The sequence below is a fragment of the Salvia splendens genome, chromosome 7, assembly GCF_004379255.2.
Source record: "Salvia splendens isolate huo1 chromosome 7, SspV2, whole genome shotgun sequence".
NCBI lineage: Eukaryota > Viridiplantae > Streptophyta > Magnoliopsida > Lamiales > Lamiaceae > Salvia > Salvia splendens.
In genome coordinates this window covers 8,039,931-8,062,453 of record NC_056038.1, presented here as the reverse complement: position 1 = coordinate 8,062,453, position 22,523 = coordinate 8,039,931, and the positions used below count along the sequence as shown (strand labels likewise).

The following is a 22,523-nucleotide window of genomic DNA, read 5'->3' as shown; positions in this document are numbered from 1 at the left end:
CTGTTGGAATTGGCTCGATTTGAGCTATTGATTGAGGACTACAATACAAATACTTATCCAAGAGTCCATAACTCAACAGGAGAGTAAATTATGATATTAAATAATTGTGGAGAAACCAATTCTAACCATGTATAACAATAGAGTATTGATCCCGAAAATTGTCTTCACTCGACGAGTTTTGCTTTGTACGCTTCATAACTAATCGATTTCACCATCAAGCAATTCCAAACTTTCCCTGTTGTTCATGATTTAATTGCAACAAATAATAAGCCATGTATACTAATGGAAGTATATCTATCTTTGTATAAAGATTGAAGGCCAATGTTTTATGCAGATCAAGAGTTGATTTATGATTCAGAATGGGTGCAGAATTTCAGGGAAATTATAAAGATAGAAGAGAATAAAACAAGATCACATTATTTTCAATATTATTCAACATGAAACCAGACAACATGATTCAAACACAAACTTCAGAATTTGGAAACTGCAAACACACAAACACAACCACAATCAACAACGACACAAAAGGACGTGTCTTACTGAATTGAGAGACGTGGGGACTATCATCCCAGCTATATATATTGTTGTGTCAAAGGGCAATGTAGAAAGTTTTGTTGTAATGGGTGCAGCATATCTTGGTCCTGCATGCTTATGCTGGGATTCGACGAATATGCAGACTTGCACACATTCTGACCGTATGATCTTGCATCAGTGGCAGCTACCAACGGCCCTCTAAAGGTGATGAGGTCCAAGTTTGATTGATCAGCATCCATTGTTGGTGTAGTGGCAGCTACGTTATGGCTGATTGGGTTGGGAGTAGTTAAGGAGACAGGATCAAGGCCTGCTAGTAGTGAAACTATGAGATTGTATTCATCTGAGTTGAGATATTCTGAAAGCATGTCTGGAGCTGCAGAATCATGATTCATGGAGTTCTCTTTCTTTGACATGTTGCCTTTGTGACGAATGCGGCAGAGCACCCAGTCATCCAGCTAACAGGAACAGAGAGAGACTTAGCTGAACAACATATATATTTATATATATATGTGTGTGTGTGTGTGATGAATTTGGTATTACAACTTACTCTCATTGAGCCTGAGCCTGAGCCTGAGCCTGCAGTGGATCTGGAGGGATGGGAGGTGTCTGGGAGTCTGTACTCGGTCATGACCCAGTCCGTCCTGAGGCCACGAGGAGGCTTTCCCTTGTAGAAAACAAGGCCTTTCTTGACTCCTATCTTCCTCGATCCCAAGGAGCTCCAAATAGGCTGATCCGTGCCAGTGGCCTTCCAGTATCCGGACGCGGCGGCCCTATTAGGCCTCCCACCCTTGGGATACTTTCTGTCGCGCGGGCTGAAGAAATAAAGCTCCTCCTCATCTCCAAACATACTATTACCTGCACATCAACAAACTTAACCATCCATAACTACTAGTTAGTAAGTAATTGAAAGAAACATGAGAAGGCACGAGGCAGATCCCAGGGATCGTAGGTGTAGAGGTGGATATCTGTGATGAGGTTTGGTGGGAGAGGGAGGGATTTGATTTTCCTTTGGAGATAGAAGGAGATGAGTTCCTCATCAGAGGGGTGGATTGGGAGAACAGTGCCACTCCAGCTCCGCATTATATTATATTGCTGCGTTGCCTTAGCTACATATTCATGTCATTAGATGAGATTCATTAAACTTTTATGTAATCTCTTACTCTCAAACTTTTTATTTTTATTTTTATCTTTATCTTATGTGCCTATCATTTTGGTAGTTGATGAACAAAATACTACTACTACTATACTAATTTTTTTTGTTAACATTGCTATCCTTTGTTCTTTAAGTAGTTGAGTCGTTTTCTTTTTTAAGTTGTCCCAAGGTAGTTGGGTCATTTCTTTTTTTGGAAAAAACTTAATCCTCTTTCATACTTTACTCTCTCTTCATCTCTATATTACTTTATTCTATCTTTTATTTTACTCTCTCCATTTTAAACTTTAACACATCAATTTCTTAAATCGTGTACCTAAAAGAAATGCCCCGCTACCTTGGGATAGAGGGAGTATGTGTAGTGAAAACATGAAATGAAGTTTGCATAGTTGTGTCCGAGCCAAAGTTAATGGAGATGTGATTAGAAATGTCGTATTGTGTGTGGTGTGACTGGAATGTAGTAAAATGGGGTTAAATGTTGCCGAATGGAAACGAATTTGGCTCTTTCCTAACTCTATCTTCATTCACTCTTTTTAGTAATAAATGTAAATGCATGGGAAATTGTCTGCTCAAGTACTTTTTTGTAACTTTACATGCTATGATACATACTTATATCATCAAATTTGTTGTATCTATACTGAGGGTTATATCATATTTTGTGCCACCATTCTTGTTTTCATCGAATGAAAGTTGTCATTTACGATCCAAGAAAATATTATTGCTTTTTATTTAGGTCATTGGCTTAATAATTAACGTACGTGTCCTTTAATGAAGTGCTTATCCTATCACAACAATTTGACCGATAAACCGAACTCCATCTTTATGCCATTTACCAAGAATAACAAAAAAATCTTGAAACCTGCTCTTGCGCTACTACAAAATACTCCAAAAACTACACATACATAATTTTCTGAATTACTTCACCGGTCCCGTTAAATGTCTCATATTTCTTTATTTGTACACTCTCCAATAAACATCTCATTTTATTAGATCCAATATTTTGCTAAATTATTCTACTCACAATTATTATACTCCCCCGCCCCATAAAAATATGGACTTTTTCCATTTTGGATCATTTCATATAAATAACTCTTTCTATTTTGGTAGCTCATTTCACTCTAATAAGGTGGACCCGGTTCTCCACTAACAATATTAAAATTATTTTTTCTTTCTATCTCTATCTTACTTAACCAATTGTGTCGTCTCAAATATTCATATTTTTATGGAACGGATAACTCCATCCGTTCCTTTATGGTTGAGTTATTTACTATTTTGAGAAGTTTTTTTTATAGCTGATATGATAGGAGTAATAATTAACTCACTTTTTCTTTCATACTTCATTCTCTCTTACTTTATTCATTTTTCTACTTTATTCTCTCTATTTTTTTTCTTACTCTTACATTATCTACTTTTTACCTACTCTAACACACTAAACATAAGTGCCTTAACTATGAAGGAGCGGAGAGATATCAACATGGGTATATATCATTTTCATCCCCACGCTAATAATAATCGTGCACTTCCCGAAATTACTACTACAAACATTCAAAATTTAATTCATCTTGCATAATTCATAGTGTATTATCTCTGATAAGGAGTATTAGGAAGAATCAATTAGGGCACATATCTACTAGATCATGCAAAATATGCAGGTGTAAAAATATAAATTTATGAATCGACGTCGTCTTTAAATATCAAATTCATTTTCTGCCCTCTATCTGGACGTACTCAAACTTTTATCTTTTTGGATCATGTTTAAGCTAATAATAAAAAAAGAATTCAACTTTTATAGTACTTCTCAATGTGATTTTAAAATATTTTGCCCAAGGATATTGATGAATTTTAAGAGCATGTTAAAACTGAAAAGCGAACTGGGCTTCCGATGTGTCATGGGCCCAAAAAAAGGGCCAGTTGTCTTTGTTTCGAAGAATCGTGATATTCTTTAGAATAATAATCCAGTAAATAAATACTCTGTATTTTGTAGGAAGAAATTTGTAGTAAGACCTCTCTCTACACAATCCATCATTTTCATCTATATATCCATTAATTTCTTATTAAGTATCTCATCATTTTTCGTGTTTTATTTTATAATTTAATTTCTCCCATGCTAACGGACTAGTCTTAACTCTTAATACTATGACGAAGCTGAATCAGTATGATTCTTTTTTTTTCCACCCAATTAATTGGTGGTCTGAATTACCTATCATAATACTGTAAAAAAACCTAAAAGTCTTTAATAAAAAAATTTAGTTGCAGAATAAAAGTGAACTTCTCAAGAGAGGTAGGCAAGAAAGAATCAATGTCGTCCAAAATCGAATGATCCGAAAGCTTACAGCCAAAAGTGGTTGAGTACTGTAGTATTTTACAATTTCATTTTCCCGTTTCTTAATAAAATATATTCGACAATTGGCACATAATTTCCCACATTATGATGTGGAATAACCCAACCACAGGGTGACACGTGTTTACTTTTACATAAATCGTGTTAGGAATTATGATAAATTATCCCCCTTCCGCCTCAATTATATAGAAGGAATTTCACAAGAATTAAAAGAATACTATATTAGGAAATAATATTATATGCTTAATTTGATCCAGAAAGTAGAGCATATTTTTGTGTAATACTCCGTATGAATTTTTTAAAAAAAGCTAATTATTACTATGTTTTGTGAGTGGATAAAATTTTTGCTATAGATTTTATATTTGTTAAAAATGATAGTAGTGGATTACAATTATAATACCAAACTCGTTAAGATTGTTGATTATAGTCTTTACTTTATTAAGAGTAATGAGATTAACAACTCCTAAAATTTCTTAAGACTGCATGCCTTGTATCTTCACACTTAATCTCAAACATCCTTATGTCACATTCACAGTAGTGCCCTTAAAACTTGTCTTATAAATTCGTTCATCTCCATTTTTTTCTTGTCACGTCAAACATTTTTTATTTTCCAGCCCTAGAAACTGCAATAGAGCTTTAATTTTTGCCCTTAAATCCACCTATCCCCATTTTCACCACTATTTTAATTTTTTAAAAAATTTTGTGTTATCAAATAAAATAAAATAATATAAATTAAAAGTAGAGAACATCAGAGTTCTATTTGGAAATTTTGGGAAATCATTTCCCTTCTTGGGAGAGATATGAGATGAGAGATGTAAAAGAGAGATTGGAGTAAAGGGTGATAAATGAGGTGAAAAATAGTGTATTCAAAAAGTGAAAATAGCGTAAAAAAATTAAATAAAAAACAAAATTAAATGAAAATTGGCAGAATTTTTGGTCGAAGGTGCTGCACTAGCGCCTATAGGCTCTCCCTATCCCAAGGACGGACGGCTAGGCGGGTTTATCGTCCAAACCTGTTCAATGCGCCCATAAACCTGTCGATCGCTTTGGGCGGATTTTATGAGCGCTATTGTGAGTGCCCTTAATATTAATTTAGTGGTATTAATAAACGCTAGTACATAAATCTCTTGAGTTTTTTAAAACTCAACAACGCATTCAGTTATTGGCCTAATACAAGCACCTAACCATATGTAACATATTCGGTTTTAAAGCAAGAAATTGTTAAAATAAAAAAAAGTATGGAATTAGCTAGATAAATAATCAGAAAAACATCTTTGAGTCAAGTACTTGTGAGTTTAGCCGCCATAGACAGACAACCAGTGGCGGACACACAGCCAAGGGAGGAAGGGCTTAAGCCCTCTCTAAATTATATATTTTTAAATATTTTGTACTTCAAAAAATTTCAAATGTCTGAAAAATTGTCTTTAGCCCTCACCAAACTACTGTATAAGTCTAAAATGTAAAAGATTGAATAAGAAGGAGGGGCTGAAACTTGAAATTGCAGAAGAAAGTTTTAAAAAAAATGGTTGTCGTTGCCGCTTGAAGAAGAAGATGAGATAACCAAGGCTAATTAAATTAATAATAATAGTAAAATTTGCAAATGTCATGTCCCCTGCCTATAGGCTACACCCATATCACATGTTCTACATTTATTAGTACGTTTTAGTGTTTTACAAATGTTTAATTGTTGTACTGTAATTTAAAAATATTAGTCCCTCCGTCCTAATTAAGTTGAGATGAAACTTTTGGATACAGAGATTAAGAAATTTTATTGAAAAGCAGGAGATAAGGAATAAAGTAGGAAATATAAATGAAGAGTAAAATAGATGATGGAATAAAGTAAGACTGATTGGATATTTTATTTTTTGTTAAAAATTAAATGACACAACTTAGTTAGAACATTTGAGGTACACAACTCAACTTAGTTGGGACTAAATAAGTACATGTTTTCACTACTCTTATTAAATATAGTTAAATACAGTAACGCTAAATATTTATCTTTTGATTTATTAGTCATTTTAAAATTTTGATAACCTTTTTATCATATATTATATTATTAATGACGTGGATTCCATCCGCTACAACTAATACTATTTCAACTAGTTTATCAATTTATGTTTCATACTATATCAATTTCACTATAAAACTCGTGTCGCTGCAGAAATCTCTATTCTTAAATGACGAAAGAAGTATATACTCCCTTCGTCCCTAAAGAATATGCAATTTAGATCCGGCACGGGTTTTAATGCAAAATTAGTAAAGTAAGAAAGATATAGAAAGAAAAAATAATTAAAGTATTTTTAGTGGAGAATCGGTCCCATCTCATTAGAGAGAAAAGTGTTTTCAAAATTAGAAAGTGTATATTCTTGTGGGACGGGCTAAAAAAGAAAGGGTACATGTTCTTGTGGGACGAAAGGAGTATTAACTAAAAACATTTACTGTACATCCCCCTCCTAGAAAATATTCTGCGTCCGCCACTGCAGACAACTTAAAATAAATAATGAACACTGAGGTAGAATCCTGTCATCTTCGGCTTCGTTGAATCCTTGATTCTACGTGCTTGAATTGATCCTTGAGCTGCCAATGAAAATATGATACTTATGCGTTGAATGATTCAAAGTTTGCCTGAAGCTAGGGTCTAACCCCAAATCTGAGCTCAAGGTCCCTTTATATAGTTTAGAATTAGTTGGGCTTGAAATGTCAAGAAATCTAAGTCATTCTGATGAGCGGCAACAATCCAGTGTGGGTCGTTGGCTTATTTCTGGTACATCGAACATCTCCTAGTGCGTCGCTGGGTTGGCCTTCGTGCGATATCAAGTAACGGGTCGCTGGGATGGAGAATTGCAAACCCCCTAAACTTATCAACTTTATTCTCTTTCTTATTTTATTCTCGACCCACTTAACTTATTAAACGCTAATTTCTTAAATCTTATATATAAAAGTACATTAATTAATTTAAGAAGAAGAGATAGTATCAAGTTTTGACCAAACTTTTTTATTTTAAATCAGTTTATGTGTACAAAGTTCAATTGCATCTATCATTAATTGTTTAGTAGTACTTCACTAGAACAATCAATTTTGGTGTAAAAGTACAATTGCATCTACACGTACATGAGTGGTACAATGCAATGCATGCACTCAATATATAGAATACCACACATTAATTGAATTTAGTACTCCCTATTTTAGTTTACTTCTGGTTGTTACAAACCCCTGCATTTTCTCATTACGTTGAAATTGCCAGCATCAGCAAATTATTTGTTTAGTTTGGTTATATGTAAAACGTCATATTTGTAAGAAATAAATGAAGATCAGGTATCCTATGACAAATAGTATAAAGTTTATGTCAGAACCAAAACTTTGGTATTCCTATAATTAAATTGTCTAAAACATTAAATGACCCGAATGTTCAAATTCAGGAATTGCAAATTGACACTGTATCTATAGGCTGTTGCGACGTAAAAAAGCATTCAATTTGATATATATAATCTTCAACTTTTTTTTACTTATGATAATAACTCATTAATGCGTTTCAATAATTTACAACACCATACAAAAATATGTGTAAAGTGTACTAATTAAAATGCTAGTAGTTAGTTCAAGTCCGAAATGATTACTTTTGTTAATTAGAATCACGAATGAACAAAAAGGAAAAAGAAGAAAATATCTTTTGAGAGATTGAGATCTCAAAGAAAGGAATAATAACATGAAAAAAATAATTTTTTTACCTATCTTTTTGAACAACAAGGGCCCATGAAAGCTTGGTTTGCTAAAAGGAAAGATTCTTTTTTGCCCTTGTGTTGTTTTGCAAGTTTTAGAGAGAGAGAGAGAAAGAGAAGAGAGAGATGTATATTGTATAGAATTTATAAGAATTTTTGGAGAAACGTGTGGGTCTCGACATTTCTAGGGCACCAGTCATCTATTGTTTTTCTTATCAACTCATTTCCTTTCCCTTTCTTTCCCTAAATTTTCTAAACATGTATTCTAATTTTTTATTATTTGCCCATCTTATCACACCCTATTTGATGCATTAATTGCGGTTGAAGCGTCAATTTTTATTAGCCTGTCAATTTTTAGGGGTAAATTCCCAAGAAAGCCACATTCCGTTCTCTACAGATAAATTCTTTTTACAAACGGATTGAGTTTTAATTTGGTCAAATGGGAAAAACTCAACCTATTTGTAGAATTTTAGTATAAATTGGTGAATTTATCCAAAATTCAAAATGACAACTGAACTATCATGACAACAAAGGGAACCAAACCCTTAATTTTGTAATTGTTTTTTAGACATATGAAATTTTACCATAAATTCATATACGTTCGAATTTTTACTGCATACATGGTTCTTAACATCACATGTCTCGATTGAATGAAAATAGATAAATTATTTCGAACCATGCATTCCATTAATATCCATGTTATGCTTTCATTTAATTATTTAACCTCTATTAAAAATAGAAAAAAGTAAATATGTAATTCTTTTAAATGTGACAATATGTGTATGCATATATTTATTATTGTTTTCGTCCTATTAATAACTATTCAAAATTATTTATGGATTATCCACTGATAATGTTTCAAATCAAGAAATTACTTAAAAATTGTTTTAGGTTTTTGGGTTTTAAATAATTTAGGGAGAAAATGACAGTATATAGCGGGTCCCCACAACATCCACCTACTCTTCCACTGAAGCCAGTTGCCGTCAGTCGTCACGGGACGGCACCGTATAATTGAATATATTATTGTTATTAGTACTATTCCCAAATAATAATATAAAAATTGAAAAATATAAGTTTGGAATTTTATATAGCTGTTTCAAAAGATTTTTTAGGCTGAGAATGATCCAGAAAACAATAATGGCATAATCATTTTCACCGAATCCATGGCTGTAAAGCTTTTTAACTTTAGTTTTGCTAACCTTTTTGTGACTATCGAAGTTTGAATTCCACTTACTTTTACTGCCTCTACTTTTCCCACCCCCAATCCCAAAATTCCCAACCTTATTTGTGGATACTCCCTTGTCCCATTAAATATGCAATATTTAGAAATTGACACGGTTTTTATGTTGTTTTGTTTTATGAGTTAATGAGGAGAGAGTAAAGTAAGAGAGATGAAAAAGTAGAGATAAAAATGTTTCAATTTTAGGAAATGTTTCATTTTTAATGGGACAATCCAAAAAGGAAAACGTTTCATTTTTAATGAGACAGAGGGAGTAGTTAGTACTCTCTCCGTCCTTCTTTTATAGTAGAGCCACTTTTTTAACACGGGATTTAAATAATTATTTTAAAAATGAATTATGTGAATGAAGAATAAAGTAGGAGATGATAAATGTAAAGAGATGAAGAGAGAATAAAGTAAGCGAGAGTAAAGTAAGAAATAAGAAATATATTTTTTTATTGTGAAAAAAAAGAAATGATTTAGCTACAATAGAACAACGCATAAAGTAATACGACTCTGTTACATAAGGACGGGGGGAGTAGTTTGATGAATTAACTTATCCTAAAATACACATTAAACCAGCTTGTGGATTAATAATCTTTCAATGTGCAAGAATATACTAGCTATATGCTATGTATTGATTTGGATTTTGGGGTGTTTATCTTGGGTATATCTTAGTTTGATAACTTGGGGATTATATATTTGATCTTATGGTGTATCAAAACATACTTCGTCCATTTTTTTTGTCCCTATAATGTTGATGTAACTCGTCAATTTTTTTATGCATTAAGCACAAAATTACATCGATTTATAACCATGTTATTTGAAAGTAAATATATAAACTATACCAATGACATCTAACGAGTTAACGTTGAAATTTCAGGGTTGAGAAAATGGACATTGGATGTTATTTATACAAAAGTTGATTAGTTTAAGAATTAATTAATCCGAGACATTTTTAATAAAATGGATATAGTTTAGAGTTTGAAGTACTTTATCCATCTAAGTATTCTCTCCATCCCAGTATGAACTGATTCGTAATCGCAATCTTTATTGCGCCGTCCTAAGGTAAATGATAGTATATATTTATTTCTTTTAGCTAAATTAAACCATTTTAGTCTTTCATACTTTATTCTATTTTCAATTATTTATTTTATTTTCACTATTATTTTATTAACTGTCCACTTTACTTACCACTTTCTTAATAATACTTCATTTGTTCCACATTAGGAGGTCTAATATACACACCACATTAGATAATGGTCTTCCTTACACTATTTTCTCTCTTACTTTACCATTTCTCCATATTAACAGTATTATTTTCATAAAACGACGGGACTCCTAATGTGGGATGGAGGGAGTATCATATATAACCTAGCTAAGTAGCAATATATTTTCATAGTTTTTAACTTTTTATTATATTCTGAAAACAGCTTACAGTTATGAAAAATAAGCTAAAAGTCAATTATAAATTTGTATTATACTAGTCAATAGACCTAGTTTATAAATTTAGGTTATTTTAAAGACAAAAAAAAGTTAACTGAAAGGAGTGTCTGGTTTCGAAATACATTCAACAGAACTATATGTATTATGGAGGTTGGTTTACTCCAAATTTAAAGTCTATTTTAAAAAGTGTAAATTTGAGCACTCTTGATAATTGTATTCTTGCACTTGTCTCGAGTGCATTTCATCCAACATAGCACAATCTTCACAAACACACAAATTTATGATGTCCATCTTAACAAAGAACATCCATTTCAAAAGTGTTATCGGATGTCGTCTTCCTCAATTTGTTACAAATACCAAAGTACTAACAAGTAACTTTTGCAACTTACAATATTACTTGTTCACAATTACTCCTTATATACGTTATTCTCTTTTATTCCCACGAAACCTCAACATCGACCAAATTTCACATGATTAGTTATGATATAGAAATTAGTTTGTGCAACAAGATTTGCATGATGTTTGCGTTGCGCTAGCCTAAAAAAATTGAAATGCCATAACAATCATTACCCATATTTTTAAGATTTTGCATTACTTGGCAAAATAAGAATTCGCACGAAATGCTCTAGTTTAATCAAAGTTATGATCAACAATAATTGCATTGGTATTGAACAAATAGTGATACATATTTAATACCTTCAATTCCATCTGTTACGCAAAAATAAAATAGATAGTTCTCATATCCCATGGAATGTTTGCAACTGCGAAGTTTAGTTTATTTATTACTCATAATATTGCAATAAATAAAAGTGAATTATTCTGGTAGACCAGAGGCAAGCCCCTCAGACAGTCAATACGTACACAAATTACATAGTAATATATGTATATATATATATATATAGAGAGAGAGAGAGAGAGAGGAAGAGTGGTCCAATCTGAGTGTATGGCTGACCGACTTTAGAAGAAGCAGCAGGGGCAGCCGTGTAAGATAAGGAGAGAGAAAGAGAGAAGACAATATTCTCCGGTAGAGCTGCATTTCATGGCATAAGGTATTTTCTGCTAACATTCAAACAAGCATGCAACTCTAGCTACTCTTTCCAAATCTCTGCTGCACCTACTCCTCTCTTTCTCTTTAATCTCGATCGTCAATTCAATTCAATTCAAACCTAATCATTTTCACCAATTCCCACACAGTCTCTCAACATGATGTCTGAAGATGGTCTAATGAGGGGCTACATCGGCCAGGATCCCAGCCCTAATATCAATTCAAACCCTAATCCCAATTCTTCATCCAAGCGCAAGAGGAATCTCCCAGGAACACCAGGCAAGCTCGATCTCAAATTAAATCTGGATTTCAGTTCTTCCCTCAAATCTAAACTAATGAAATCTGGTTTGAGTGCAGATCCAGATGCGGAAGTGATAGCGCTGTCTCCGAAATCTCTGATGGCGACAAACAGATTCCTTTGCGAAATCTGCAACAAGGGTTTCCAGCGGGACCAGAATCTGCAGCTCCACCGCCGGGGTCACAACCTCCCTTGGAAGCTCAAGCAGCGCACCAACAAGGAGGTCAAGAAGAAGGTCTACATCTGCCCGGAGAAGACCTGCGTCCACCACGAGGCGTCGCGGGCGCTCGGCGACCTCACCGGAATCAAGAAGCACTACAGCAGGAAGCACGGCGAGAAGAAATGGAAATGTGACAAATGCTCCAAGAAATACGCCGTTCAATCCGACTGGAAAGCCCACAGCAAAATCTGTGGTACTAGAGAGTATAAATGCGACTGCGGCACTCTCTTCTCCAGGTACTTCTATTGGTTACACACTTGTTTCATAATTCGCAAATATGAATGCATGTTGGGGGATTTATTATTGTGTGTGCGTATAGAAAGGATAGCTTCATCACGCACAGAGCCTTCTGCGACGCGCTAGCGGAAGAGAGCGCGAGATTCAGCAGCCCCGTCGCGTCTGCGAATCTGAGTTTTAGGAATGAATTGTTGAGTAGCTCGGGAAATCCCCAATTTTCGGGTGGGATGTTTAGGGCGGAATTGGGCGGTGTTGAAGGCGGAAATCAGCTCAGCTTTGATCATAATAATATGCAGAAACCAAGACTGCCTCTTTGGCTGGACAGCGCGACACCGAACAATTTCGTTGCGGCGACGAGCTTGCCGGAGCTGGTGCAGATGGCGTCGCAAAATCATCAGTGGCAAGTACAAGCAGATCATAACCAAGTAGGATTTGGTGGCGCAAGCATTAATAGCATGGCGTCATCATCATCTGCAATTCCGATTCCGAAAGTACTAAAAGAGGAGGAACAAAACAAAGGAAATTTGTCCCAAGCCATAAATTCACTTTATTACAACCATAACCACAACGAAACAAACAATGCAGCAGCAGCAGCAGCTCATATGTCCATGTCAGCCACCGCGTTGCTCCAGAAAGCAGCTCAGATGGGATCGACCAGAGCCACTGACTCCTCATTCTCCCCAGCCGGATTCGGCCTCATCACCAACGCCTCCTTCTCCGCCGGCAATTTCAACTCCTCCGTCGCCCAAAACCCTACCAATCTCGGCAAACCTGAGAATAATTTGAACGGGATGATGGCGGCGGAGAGCAGCCTAACTCGGGATTTTCTGGGAGTGGGCGGGAATGATCAGATTCAGAACAGGCAGTTTATGCCGGAAAACGAGCTGGCGAAGTTCGCGGCGGGGATGGAAATGAGCCATTACAGCAGGAATTAATTAAAATTGCAGGGAAGGAGAGGGTGAAAAGGTGGTTGGATTAGAATTTACAGCTGCAGGTGGAAGGGGTAGAAACAGAAGAGATCTTGTGAAGTGTCAGAGGGGGTGGGGAGGTACTGCATGTTGGAAGAGACTTGACAGAAGATGACATGGCAATCACAAGGCACAAATTCTTGATTCTAATGCACGTACAAAAACTCCATTTTTTTCCTTTCTAGGGTTTGAGTTATATGCATGTATATATTTACATGGACCACCAAATTACTGTGTGCCCTGTGATTCATTGGGTTCAGTGCTCTATATATTCTGCATTTCTTCTATTATGGATGACCTGATTAATAATTTCTTGCATTTTCTCTTTGTATAGCTCCTTCAATGTTACAGTGTTCTGTTTGGCATGTTCTCATTTAGAGCATCCTTAACTTGGCCCGGATTCAGGTCTCAAGTCCCCTCCACGTCATCATTTCCCTAAATTTGAGTCCCATGCCACAACTGCTCTAACCCTGCAGGCCCTAACCCGGACCACAACTAATAAATTGCACTATTCACAACTTCAACCTATTTTACTCGTAAATGCAATACGTTGAACAATTAAAACCGGGAAAATACATTGATCAATAGAAATTAAAATTACAAATCCTAGACAAAGCAAATTAAAAATCCTACAAAAATAAAAATACAAGTCATACAATTTTTTTTAAAAAAGGATAAAACTACAACTACTTCATTTGTGCGCGAAGGTAGGCGATCATCTCGTGGTGCAACTCGAGATCGAACTCCGACATTGTCGAGGTATCCCTCGATGTCAACTCCGTCAGCTAGCTCATCCGCCAGGTAATACTCATCTCCGACATAGAGTCTGAGATCTTATCCAGAGACTGATTGGGCGGCAATTGCGGCATAGCGGAGTAGCTCGCAGTTGCCTTCCCCTTCGCTTTCATCTTTGCCGTCTTTGTTCCTATCAAACGACTTTGAGTGCTAGGGGATGAGAAGAAGACGTCGTCGTCCGTCACGTTGAAGTCGATCGCCGGACCTCCTTCGCTTGAAAGAGTAGTTTCAGGCGGCGGAAACTTTGGTTCTCTTCGGCGCCCCGATTGCCGTCGGTTCGGCCTCACCGATGTACTTCGGGCTCTTCTCGACAATCTTCCAAACGTCGAAGTACTTGAAGTGCTTCTTCCCGTCAGCGAAGAACTGTGCCCGGCCACATCCGAACTACGTTGGTCCACTTGCCATTCCACTTATTCATCTCCTTCTGGACCCGACTCCAATGCTTGCGCAGCTTCACGTAGCTACGCTCAAACGACCCTCTAGAACGACCAGCGTTGTACTTCTCTGCAATCCGCTGCCAGAACACCTTGCCGCTCTGCTGGTTGTCGATGATAGGTTCCTCGGAGACGTCAACAAAGTTCTTGGCCTACCACAATGTCTCGTGCGGACTATACTTCTTCAGCCCCTCATCATCCGAAACCTAGCCCTTGCCCCTCCCTTCAGCGGGCTCCATACCACTGATCTCGTACTCATCAGTGCTAACTGACGATGTTATGTCGATGTTGCTAGCCACCCCCGGACTAGGCGTCGTATGCGATGGGGGTGATGGCCGCATGTACCAATTGTTGGCGTTGACGAACTCGTTCATCTGACGTTAATCGTTGTTAAACCACTCCATAGAAGCCGAAAATATGGAAATACAAGAGGATTGAAATGGGTAAAGTGCGGAAGAATGGTAGCCAAATGTTCAGTATTTATAGACAAAAATTCGAAAAAAAAATAAATTTTTGGGGACTTGCGGCTCGGCCCGGAGAGCATCTAACGCTGGGCCGGGACGCGTTCGTTGCGGCCCGGGCACACTTAACGCCAGCCAGGCCGGACCCCGGGAGCGTCCCCAGGCCGCAACTGCGGCCCTAGGACCGGCCTGGGCCGGAACTTTCTCCCCTCCAACGCCACGCACGGGCCGGGACTCGCTCATTGCGGCCCGGCCCTGCGTGTTAAGGATGCTCTTAGAGCACAACTCTACTAAATTTAGAGTTTGACAGATTATAATAGCTATTTTGTAAAATTAGCAACGAATAATTATTTCTAACCATTAAAAAGTGAAGATCTGCGGTGAATGTGTCTCTCTAGCTTGTTGGATCAATGCAGACATGGATCTTTATCCTGGAGGGGCTATTTTTTTATTTAATTCTTTTTCATTTGAATTCAGTTTTATACGTCGAATAAATTAGCTAATTAACACACTTTTGTTCCATTTCATTTTGTTCTAATATCGTAAAAGGTTTTATTCAAGTCATTAATTATATATTCTGATACTGTTTCATAAAAATCAAAGCTTAATTCGCTATTTTATTCATTTATTTGAAATTATAGTGAGAATTGACAAATTGACTTTTGATTTTATGTTTGTAAAATCAATGGCATCAATAATACGGAGTACTTAATATTTTTGGGCATTAAAATAAAATTAAATATATAAAAAGACTAATATTAATGTAGTTTAAATGAGATTGATAGTATATCATATGTGACTTACTAATTAATCCTTTTGGTTGTTACTTTTTTGAAAATTATCAGCGACAATCTAATTACAAAGTATGATAATCACATTTTTGGAATCACGGATTTTTTTTTATAAACTTTCAAGATCAATAGCTATTTAAATCATGGAATTTCTTCAATTTTTGGTCAGTTCAATAAGATTTAAGAACAAAATACTCGCAATTATCTTACCTGTATTTTAAAAGAAGTCTTTTGGCTGTTAGGGTTGAAATGGAATCATTTTACATAAATATTTTTCATTTATATTCTTTTCTTATTATTGTAAAATGTCACCGTTGCTTGAGAATTACCAAAAAACATAATTTTTTACACGGTTCATACAATTGTAAAAAATTAAATTTTGTTATTTAATTGTATTCTTTAAAATCTTATGACATAAAATATAATTTGATCAAACTTCATTATTAATTAAATGATTATTCTCTATATTAATTTAATTAAAATATCTAGCAGTTGGTCATGAAATATCTGCAACTTACTATTACATTAACACCTGACAGTTGACGAGTGAAGTTCTGAAGGCTCCATTTTGAATCAAAATATTTGGGGTTGATGAGACATATTTTCGTTTTCTTGTTTGCAAAATGATTAGACATAACATTATGCAGTAGGCCTACAGCAACCCCATTTTCTTTTACCATAACGTGGATCTAGACCCTTATCTGAAACATGCGGCCCATATTTCATCCATTCAAAAAGATAGCCCATTTATTAAAAAAAAGAGTAAATACATATGTAGTCTCCGTTATATTCATTATCCAAAAAGAATAACTATAAATAATGTGAAAAATGGTGAATTCATTTGGATTGAGAAACCTCCATTGAAGGAGGATGAAGTAACTGCCAAAATAGGGAAGAAACTGCCGGAAGAGAGAAAGAAGAGAAAAAGGGAATTTTCATTAATGGACTACATTTTTGAAGAGTTCACTACATTTTACACTAAAATGCCTTATATATAGGCTAAGTAAAAGGCTAACTAACTAATAAAAAGCCTAACTAATTACATTTGATTTTTCTAATTTCAACAAATAAATGTATTTTTTTTAATCTTAGATCTATGAATATATAATTCACCCGTTAAAACCACATAAATTTCTTTGTGTTCTCATGCAGTTTCCGGATGCATTTTTAAGACAATATTTTCCAAGTAATCATTTTCGTAACCGAGGTAGAAAATAAGGAATATCAAAGGACCTAATATTGCGGGAGGAAGCTACAGCGATAAAACTGTTACTCCCTCCATCCTAAGTCCTAACACAAGTGAGAAATATTCATTTTAGGTACATTCCAACTTACATGACACGGTTCTTTCTTTGCAACAATTAACTCTATAGGGATCAAATCACTCGGGAATCACTAATTACCGGGACCTCTTTGTATTATGTCAACACTGAGATGGCTAATCTCAGTAGGAACAAGCCAATTACAAAGATCAATTCAAGATTACAAAGAATCTAATAATCTAACTAACTATTGCAGATTGTGTTTCTAACCTAAACCCTAGCTAACCACATATTATTGACCCGATCTGGAATCCAAGCTTGTACCGATTAGAAACCTTGCACACTAGATAGAGATTAGTATAACAACTCAAGATCCTCTCAGATCTAAACTAGAGCAATAGACAACCAGTAACCAAGTAAGAACAAGTAGAGATATGGCTCAGGTCACAACAATGACTACACCAGGCCAAGGACCTCCCCACACGCTTCAACCACAAGTCACAAGATGAGAAACCGTCGAACTCTAGGTCAGAAAACCCTAGCCACACCGACTACCACCAAACCGTCCATTCAGCTCACAACCAACCGAAACTCACAAATCTCACAAGCGCTTCTCAAGTTCTCACTTCTCTAACACCAAACACCAGCAGATTCCAACCCTAGGTCAGAACCAACCTCACACTCTGAAGGAAACCGAGAAAGTCTCCTGACTCAAGATCTACACCGATAGATCCTACTAAAACAAGGATTAATCGGAGAACACAGAAGATCCGAGGAGTTCACCGGCGAAATCGCCTGAGAAGTGTAGAGAGAGAATGAAGAGAGAAGGCATAGAGAATTATCGATGGGAGAGAGAAAGATCTAGAATATAATAGAGGAAAGTGAGTCGTCTCTCACTTAACATCACTCAGCCAACAAACCCTGCATCCAACGGCTCCGGCTCATAATCCGGGTGAAGCATACCACGTGGCAGACATCGGTGTGGTCAAGGTAAGTAATGGGTCAAGCCACAATGGGCTTCCCATACACAACTATATATGGACTACATGCTACAAATATCAATCCTCCCAACTTTTATCACCTTATTAAACAAAAAGTATACTCCATATGGTATGAGGCTGTATTACGATTCTCGCACCTTCTTAGTATAAAACACAACATAAATCATAGCTAATGGATTCTTAGATTGGATGATTGGAATAAGCTACATTATTAGATTAAGATGCTACATTATTTGCCAAGTTACATTATTAGACTAATAATCATGACATATGACATTAATGTAATCGTTAGATCATAAGATCCAATGGACTAACAAATGTTTTGCTTTTAGACAATATTTACCATATGAATATGAATACATCCCTACATGATAGTTAAACGACATGATAGTTAAACGACAATTATAAGATGAACAAATATTGAAATATTTCGCACCAATCGTTACACGTCTTGAATAACATGAAAAATCAACATACACACAACAAAACCATAAAAATAAAAGAAGATACAAATTGAATATAAAATGAAACAAAAATGATGTAGCAATTAAATCTCATAACGAATCTCCTCACAAATGATAAAGCATCGCCACCACAGCTACTCCAAAACCAAGAAATCCATGCACACGACGACGATCACCCGCCTCCGACGCATCCGGCGAATCTCCGCCAGCCACGGGGCTATCTGCCGCCGCAGCCTTCTTCTTAGTAGCCTTAGGCGAAGTCGGAGCAGGAGTAGGAGACGGCGTGCCAAAGATACTCAGAGGAAGGAGAACCTTATCCACTTGATACACCGCCAGCTGGTTGTCAGTGTACATGGTGTTGGACACGGTGGCCTCGTTGACGCCGGTGGTGATGTTGACCTGGTTGCCGGAGGTGGTGACGTTGAGGGGGAAAGCTCCGTTGGCGCTGTCTCCGGCCTGGGTGCGGACGGGGTTGCTCACGGTTTGGAACTGAGTGGTGGTGAGGAAGGTTGGGAGGATGTGGAATTGGATGAGTGAGACTTTCTGCTGGTCGGAGAGGGAGTTGAGGGTGCCGGCGGGGAGGCTGGCGAAGGCGTTGTCGGTCGGGGCGAAGATGGTTAGCCCTTGGTTGGAGTTGTTGAGCTGTGTGTTGATTTGGTCTCCGATTTGGGTGATCTTGAAGAGGCGGATTAGGGTGGTGAACTGCCCGGCTTTTTCGAGGATTTTGGTCACGTTGGTGGGGCCGGCCGGGCCGGGAGCTGGGGCTTGGGCTAGGGTGGTGGTGGTGCATTGGAGGAGGAGGATTGTGAGGAGGAGGGATGTGGAGACTAGGGTTTGGTCCATTTTTCTTGAATTTAATTAGAGTTTGGAAATAGAGGAAATGGAGTGGGATGGTTTGTTGGAGAGATGTGTAGGGGGATTTTATGGGGATTGGGAGATATGAGACTCTTAGGTGTGAGTGGATTTTTGTTGTTGTGGTTTATTAATTAGATTATTAATGCGTTAGGAGTAGGTGGAAGGTACCAATTTTAGTTAGAACAAGTGATTAGTGCATGGCCCTCCGACTGCAAATATATTAATCATGCACATTTTTGAACTTTGAAATGTTTTATTCTTCAAATCTTTACTTCTTGATGTTTTAGAAGAGTTTCTCATTACCTCATTTTAACTTTGATACTTCACATTAATTGGCTATTTGGATGTGCTTTGTAAAATGACATGGGGTTTAATGTGTAATTAGTAAAGCTGGAGAGATAGAAAAAAAAAATGATTGAAGTATAGTTAGTGGAGAATGCGTATAACATCATTAACGAGAAAAAAGTTTATAATTTTAAGAAATGTATCAAAATAAAAATAGTTTGTATTTTTAAAGGATGAATGTAGTTAACGAGTACATATAAATAAATATTGTGGCATAAATCTTTAAATTTTAGTAGAATCAAAAGGATATGTCTTCTTCAATTGGCTTGAGTACCTATAAATTAATCAGAACGAGAAGAATTTGAAAAAATGAAAAGAAGTCAGTTTTGCTTTGAAAAGAAGGAAGAAGATAACATTCTCTTAGAGGTGGGGTATTCTTCAAATTATCATTGCTTAGCTTTTACTTGTATTTATATGGATTATGTTTCTGTCCTCGCAACATGCTTTAGATTCAAGTTTCTCTGGATTCATTATAGTGTTGGCAACATGACCACTCATGCATTTATTTATTTTATTTAAATTGTTAAATAAAAAAATTGTTAAATTGGTCTATATATCTACTAATGGTATATAATGCAGATGAAAATTTTAATTTCTTAAAACACTTGCCTGCTGAGTCAAAGTGGGTGGAGGGAGTACTATATTATTTCATTTTTATTTATGTAATTCCTAACACTGCACCCTTTTAATTGGCACAAAATCATTACCAAATATGGTGCAGTCTGCAATGTTAGATAAATAAAAAATATTGATGAACGGATATAAGAGAACTTACATATTTTGTGTGTATTACTTCTGCTTCAGAGATGATGATCATGATATAAAAGAGATCATTTATCTAATGAAATTTTATGAGCTATATATGAAGCTGTAGCATATAGTTAATCGGGCTAACTTTGAAACTACAGCACAATTTTAAGATCATTATTAGTAATAGTGGCATGGCATGAGATTCTACAATTATTGGATATTAATTCTATATATATACTCCCATTTTATGATTACTATATCATAAATAACATATAATAGTAGTAATACTTAAGTAGTTAAGTAAGCACGTGAACACAAAATGTTCCGTCAAAATATTAAAGAGGAAGAGTAAAAGAATTATAAGTACTATGCTAATTTGAAAGATCAAATCATTACAATTTACAGATGAAAATAAGACATAATACTCGAAACATTTGCTTTTCCCGTTAATCATACAATTACTTTTCCCTGAATAATACTGTAAAAGATTAAATTGCTTTAGCATAAATCCAATTAGATCTATTTCCAGTTGGCTGATAGTCAATTAAACTTTAGATATGATTGCTTGCCAAATTTAATTAATTTTGATGGAAGTGACATATCAACAGAAAAGGCTCTTTCTATGTGAAAACATCTGGCAGTTGCCTCCTCCAAATTAATTTATTTGAATTTCCAGGCATTGATCGCTATAGGTGAAGTTTGAAATTCCTAATAATTCAATGCAACATATATATATAATTGAGTATGAAAATACCCATTATCACGTAACAAATGTAAATAAAGACGTAAAAGATATACACTATTACCAACTTTACCACTTTCAAATTAATGTGAGTTAGCTGTTTTTGCAATAATCCACGACTAGAATATGCTAATTATAAGCTTTTGCCTCCAATTCAAAATGATGAGTATTTTTAGTTGTTTATTGGTAATTTGTTTACTATAATTCACAATTACAAATATTCTGAGTTGTAAACTTTTTTCCAAATATTGACTTTATTCATAGATTTCTTCTCATGCATGCCAGAAAAATATGTGGAGGCCCATTCCATAGTAGACAACGTACACTGAGATTCTTATTTAGTTGGGCCTTTTCTATACTTATACAGCCTTTTTGTTTGCTGGATTGCTGGTATAGATTGTATGGTAAATTCTAGTAATTGTTAAAAGAGCAAATTGTAAAATAAATTACGAAAGAATGTTAAATATAGTACTATTTGGTTTGTCACTTTGTCCCCTATTTAAAAAAATTGAATTATAAATAATTAAGTTTGTAATTTTCATAATTATCTCATCTTTCATCTTTTTTTGGCAAAATACATGATAATATGATAACCAGTTTTAATTGCTATTTTCATATTTTGCTATCATGTTGTAAAAAGTCACTGTGGGTCACATTCCCCAAAACACATGTAATTATAATGAGCAATTAGTGTTGGAAATCACTATAATCAAGGAGTTCATCAAGGAAAACAAATCAACGGATTATCGTTCATTCCTATATTATGAGATTCGATTACATAAATTAAGCATTCCATGTATAGATAAATCAATCCTATAAAAAAACATGCAATCTTCACAAAAACAAAGTTAAATTAATACAAATCATTAACCAATTCGTATAATCATTTAATAAATATTCTTGGCCCATTTGCGCAGCCCAACTAAAAAGGACCAATTATTTTTTGAATAACGTAGGCTTAGATGTTGGGTTAGCAAGCCAATAACGTCATGAAGAATGGACAATTCGGAAATAAGACAAACTAACATCGTTGGATATTGAATTACTACAATGCTGTGGTTGACTGACATTATCCTTAACAAAATAATTAGGAAATGATCTTTATTTTTGGTATAGAGCAGTTTTAAATCCTTTGATCAATTGTTATTCATATTCAATATGAAAATCCAATTTATAGGTACTACATGCTAAAAAGTGCTAGTAAAAAATTGAACCAGTTTGTGATTACAAACAAAAAAGATAGTTTGCGTAACAATAGGAGAAAATGTTTGTCGTGATCGTTTTCGTTGAAGCATATATAATTGTTATGTTCTTAATTTTAATTTTTAAAATAGAAATAACTAGTTTTTATTTTGATATTTAAAATACTTTAAAAAATAATGCCTCCAACTACCGTCGGGGTCCCAAATAAATAAATAAAAGTATTTTACCCTTTTTATATTGCAA

At 35.3% G+C, this 22,523-nt stretch overlaps 3 protein-coding genes across 3 annotated transcripts; 1 reads left to right on the top strand and 2 right to left on the bottom strand.

Annotated features, from left to right (window-relative positions):
- Position 1: 1 nt before the first annotated feature.
- On the bottom strand, positions 2–1,691 carry LOC121811168 (NAC domain-containing protein 10-like). Its single transcript, XM_042211965.1, has 3 exons — positions 1,082–1,691; positions 541–989; positions 2–235 (listed from the first exon to the last, which is right to left on the bottom strand). Exons 1-2 carry the CDS (start codon positions 1,379–1,381, stop codon positions 573–575), a joined length of 717 nt encoding a protein of 238 aa, XP_042067899.1. The 5' UTR covers positions 1,382–1,691; the 3' UTR covers positions 2–235; positions 541–572.
- A 9,622-nt stretch (positions 1,692–11,313) lies between these two features.
- LOC121741907 (zinc finger protein BALDIBIS-like) lies at positions 11,314–13,464 on the top strand. Its single transcript, XM_042134858.1, has 4 exons — positions 11,314–11,458; positions 11,604–11,733; positions 11,812–12,208; positions 12,292–13,464. Exons 2-4 carry the CDS (start codon positions 11,613–11,615, stop codon positions 13,142–13,144), a joined length of 1,371 nt encoding a protein of 456 aa, XP_041990792.1. The 5' UTR covers positions 11,314–11,458; positions 11,604–11,612; the 3' UTR covers positions 13,145–13,464.
- A 4,862-nt stretch (positions 13,465–18,326) lies between these two features.
- LOC121741908 (fasciclin-like arabinogalactan protein 11) lies at positions 18,327–19,340 on the bottom strand. The gene has a single exon (XM_042134859.1). The coding sequence runs from the start codon at positions 19,226–19,228 to the stop codon at positions 18,491–18,493; it is 738 nt and encodes a 245-aa protein (XP_041990793.1). The 5' UTR covers positions 19,229–19,340; the 3' UTR covers positions 18,327–18,490.
- Between the last annotated feature and the right edge of the window lie 3,183 nt (positions 19,341–22,523).

What these genes read in the sequence shown, in the direction of transcription:
- LOC121811168 (XM_042211965.1), bottom strand. Translation starts at nt 1,381, where the DNA reads ATGTTTGGAGATGAGGAGGAGCTTTATTTCTTCAGCCCGCGCGACAGA. An exon ending in CAGGCTCAGGCTCAATGAGA is followed by an intron (nt 990 to 1,081) that starts GTAAGTTGTAAT and finishes TGTTCCTGTTAG; the next exon opens with CTGGATGACTGGGTGCTCTG.
- LOC121741907 (XM_042134858.1), top strand. Translation starts at nt 11,613, where the DNA reads ATGATGTCTGAAGATGGTCTAATGAGGGGCTACATCGGCCAGGATCCC. An exon ending in GAATCTCCCAGGAACACCAG is followed by an intron (nt 11,734 to 11,811) that starts GCAAGCTCGATC and finishes GTTTGAGTGCAG; the next exon opens with ATCCAGATGCGGAAGTGATA. An exon ending in TGCGGCACTCTCTTCTCCAG is followed by an intron (nt 12,209 to 12,291) that starts GTACTTCTATTG and finishes GTGTGCGTATAG; the next exon opens with AAAGGATAGCTTCATCACGC.
- LOC121741908 (XM_042134859.1), bottom strand. Translation starts at nt 19,228, where the DNA reads ATGGACCAAACCCTAGTCTCCACATCCCTCCTCCTCACAATCCTCCTC.